Consider the following 2161-nt stretch of genomic DNA (forward strand, 5'->3'; position numbering starts at 1 on the left):
AAAGTGGTCTTTGGGGGATGTATACGTGTCATACCACCAAAGAAGGCCATTCGAGAGACACAGTCACGTTTTTGTTTTTTTTACACCTCAGTACATGTGGACCATTGTTGCTTCAGTGGGAGGTAAAGAAAACAGTATGACAGCAAGTCAGCAGTGATGGCGTCATATATTCTTATTTAAAGACAAACATACATTGTGTCATTCAATTGCACAAAATGATTAATATCACATTCTCGATTTCTCAACACAATCACAATCAGTAATTACAAAAGCTCAGTGATCTTTGATGGAGGCAGGAAATGAGTCAATAGTTGATTAAATAAAGGATGAAACCATTGCAGTCACCAGATGTGATGATGCTAGAGAGTAAATTCAAGTCACGGATGTGCAACATCAGTTGTAACCTACAGTGAGGGCATAAAGCAAAACATTCAACATCGCAAATCAGAAAAAAAAAATCATAGAAATGCATTTATAACAGTGTGAGGACTGAGTAGCTCGATTTCAGTTCCTTTCCTGTCTATTACAGTTTGAGAAGGCAAACCAGGAAATCTTACAAACTAATTTTCTAGCTGCTGCTCACGACACGCGAATAACAATTGTAGCCTCTTTACTTTGCTTTGTTCAAATTTAACATGAAAAGCCACTGATTTCCGAATGCTAGAAGCCCTAAACAGCTGTGCTACACGTACGGAAGTGTTTTTTTTTTTTTACTTATTGTGCCGGATTAGACTTCTTCTCTGGGCTGCTGTGGATGCATCGTGGGAGTTTGAGTTTGCCATTCGTCTTGTTCTATCTGTTGAATAACTCAAACATTTATCACTGGATGGATGTTATGAAAGGCTGCTTAGCATTGAGGAAAGTTGAAAGTTTGTCCTGGCTCGGAACAGGCCTTTGAGGGATGACAATTAACACGATCGGTCCGCGTACTAGAAACTGAATGACCCTTTTTGACAGGAATCTACGCATTCCCCTGTTGTTTCAGGCCATCTAGTGAACCAACATGTTGACTAAATGAAACCCCAGTTACCAAAACTGCTTTAAAAAAGGAATTGCTATTTTTATTCCCAGTTTTTATCATTTTGGTGATTTTGCTTTAGGGCTGGGTGAAACTTCATTTTGAGGAGCACCAAAAACCAAAAATATGTGTTTGTTCGTCCGTACTGTTTGCAGTGTTGTTGAGGCAGGTTGTATTTTGTTGTTGATTCTTTTGGCATGTGCCATTTTGTCTGAAGTGAAAAGCAAACTGCACCGACGCATCGCCGGTTGGCATTGCAGTGTACCAGAAGTGCATGTATTCCTACTAATCTGCCAAAATCCAACGTCTAATCACCTCTACATGTGTGCTCATGTACCATTTTACATTCCAGGAACAATCTCTGAGGTCTCAGGTGGACTCGGTTGGAGGGTCTGTCACGATATACAAGCAGTTTATGTAGAAGAAATGATGACTCCTCTCAGTGAGAGGATCATTGCATCTCCTCATAACTGTCCTCCTGAGCTCCTCCTGATGCGGGGATAAACCAGTCTTACATTCTTCTAGTGTGATTCAGTCCAGCCGGTCTTTATGCCACACGGATAGCTGCGTACTCCGAGCCTTCCTCCACCAGCCTCCGTGGCCGAGCATCAGCCCTGGCCGGCCGCTGGTGGTTGAGGGCGGCATATACAACAGAGCTGCTCTCCTCCTCCGCTGTGTTCCTCTGTCCCGTTCTGTCCACTGTCTTCTGGCCACACACCTGCTCATTGTCTCTCGCTAATGTCGACTCGTTGGGCGCCTTTCTCTTGGTAGACCTCCGAGACGGCGGCACAGCGGGGCTTTCTCTCGGCGAGGACCGGAGGGGTTGTTCGCCCATGGGGATCGCTATGTACTGCAAGAATACAAAAGGGTATTTAAATTAAAATAACTGAAGGAATAAAAACGGTAGGAGGCAGATATAAGCTTGCGATCTTACTTGATTTTCAGGTTGTGTCTTCTTCTTTGATTTCCCTGCAAGATAAACATTTTGAGGACATTAGTGACTGTAACTCTGTTGTGCCATGTCTAATTTCAGACAAGAGAAATCTGAACACATTTACCTTTACACCCTCGCATCGATATGACAGATATAATTATCACGATGATGACGAACGTGACAATCCCAGCAGCCAGGTACACATAGAT

At 43.0% G+C, this 2161-nt stretch overlaps 1 protein-coding gene and 1 long non-coding RNA gene across 3 annotated transcripts in view; one reads left to right on the plus strand and one right to left on the minus strand.

The window, feature by feature from the left end:
- Nucleotides 1-154: 154 nt before the first annotated feature.
- LOC103361282 (B- and T-lymphocyte attenuator-like) overlaps nt 155-2161 on the minus strand; it is a 10730-nt gene continuing 8723 nt past the window's right edge. For both annotated transcript variants that reach the window (XM_008287321.1, XM_008287320.1), the window contains exons 5-6: nt 1953-1987; nt 155-1868 (exon numbers count right to left, since the gene is read on the minus strand). In XM_008287321.1, coding sequence (XP_008285543.1) covers nt 1566-1868; nt 1953-1987 — 338 coding nt within the window. In that variant the 3' untranslated portion in view covers nt 155-1565. The remainder of the gene's footprint in view (nt 1869-1952; nt 1988-2161) is intronic.
- LOC103361281 (uncharacterized) overlaps nt 2076-2161 on the plus strand; it is a 3305-nt gene continuing 3219 nt past the window's right edge. The window contains exon 1 of the long non-coding RNA XR_520399.1: nt 2076-2149. This is a non-coding gene — a long non-coding RNA (uncharacterized LOC103361281). The remainder of the gene's footprint in view (nt 2150-2161) is intronic.

Source organism: Stegastes partitus, unplaced genomic scaffold (genome assembly GCF_000690725.1).
Source record: "Stegastes partitus isolate 25-593 unplaced genomic scaffold, Stegastes_partitus-1.0.2 Scaffold495, whole genome shotgun sequence".
Lineage (NCBI taxonomy): Eukaryota > Metazoa > Chordata > Actinopteri > Pomacentridae > Stegastes > Stegastes partitus.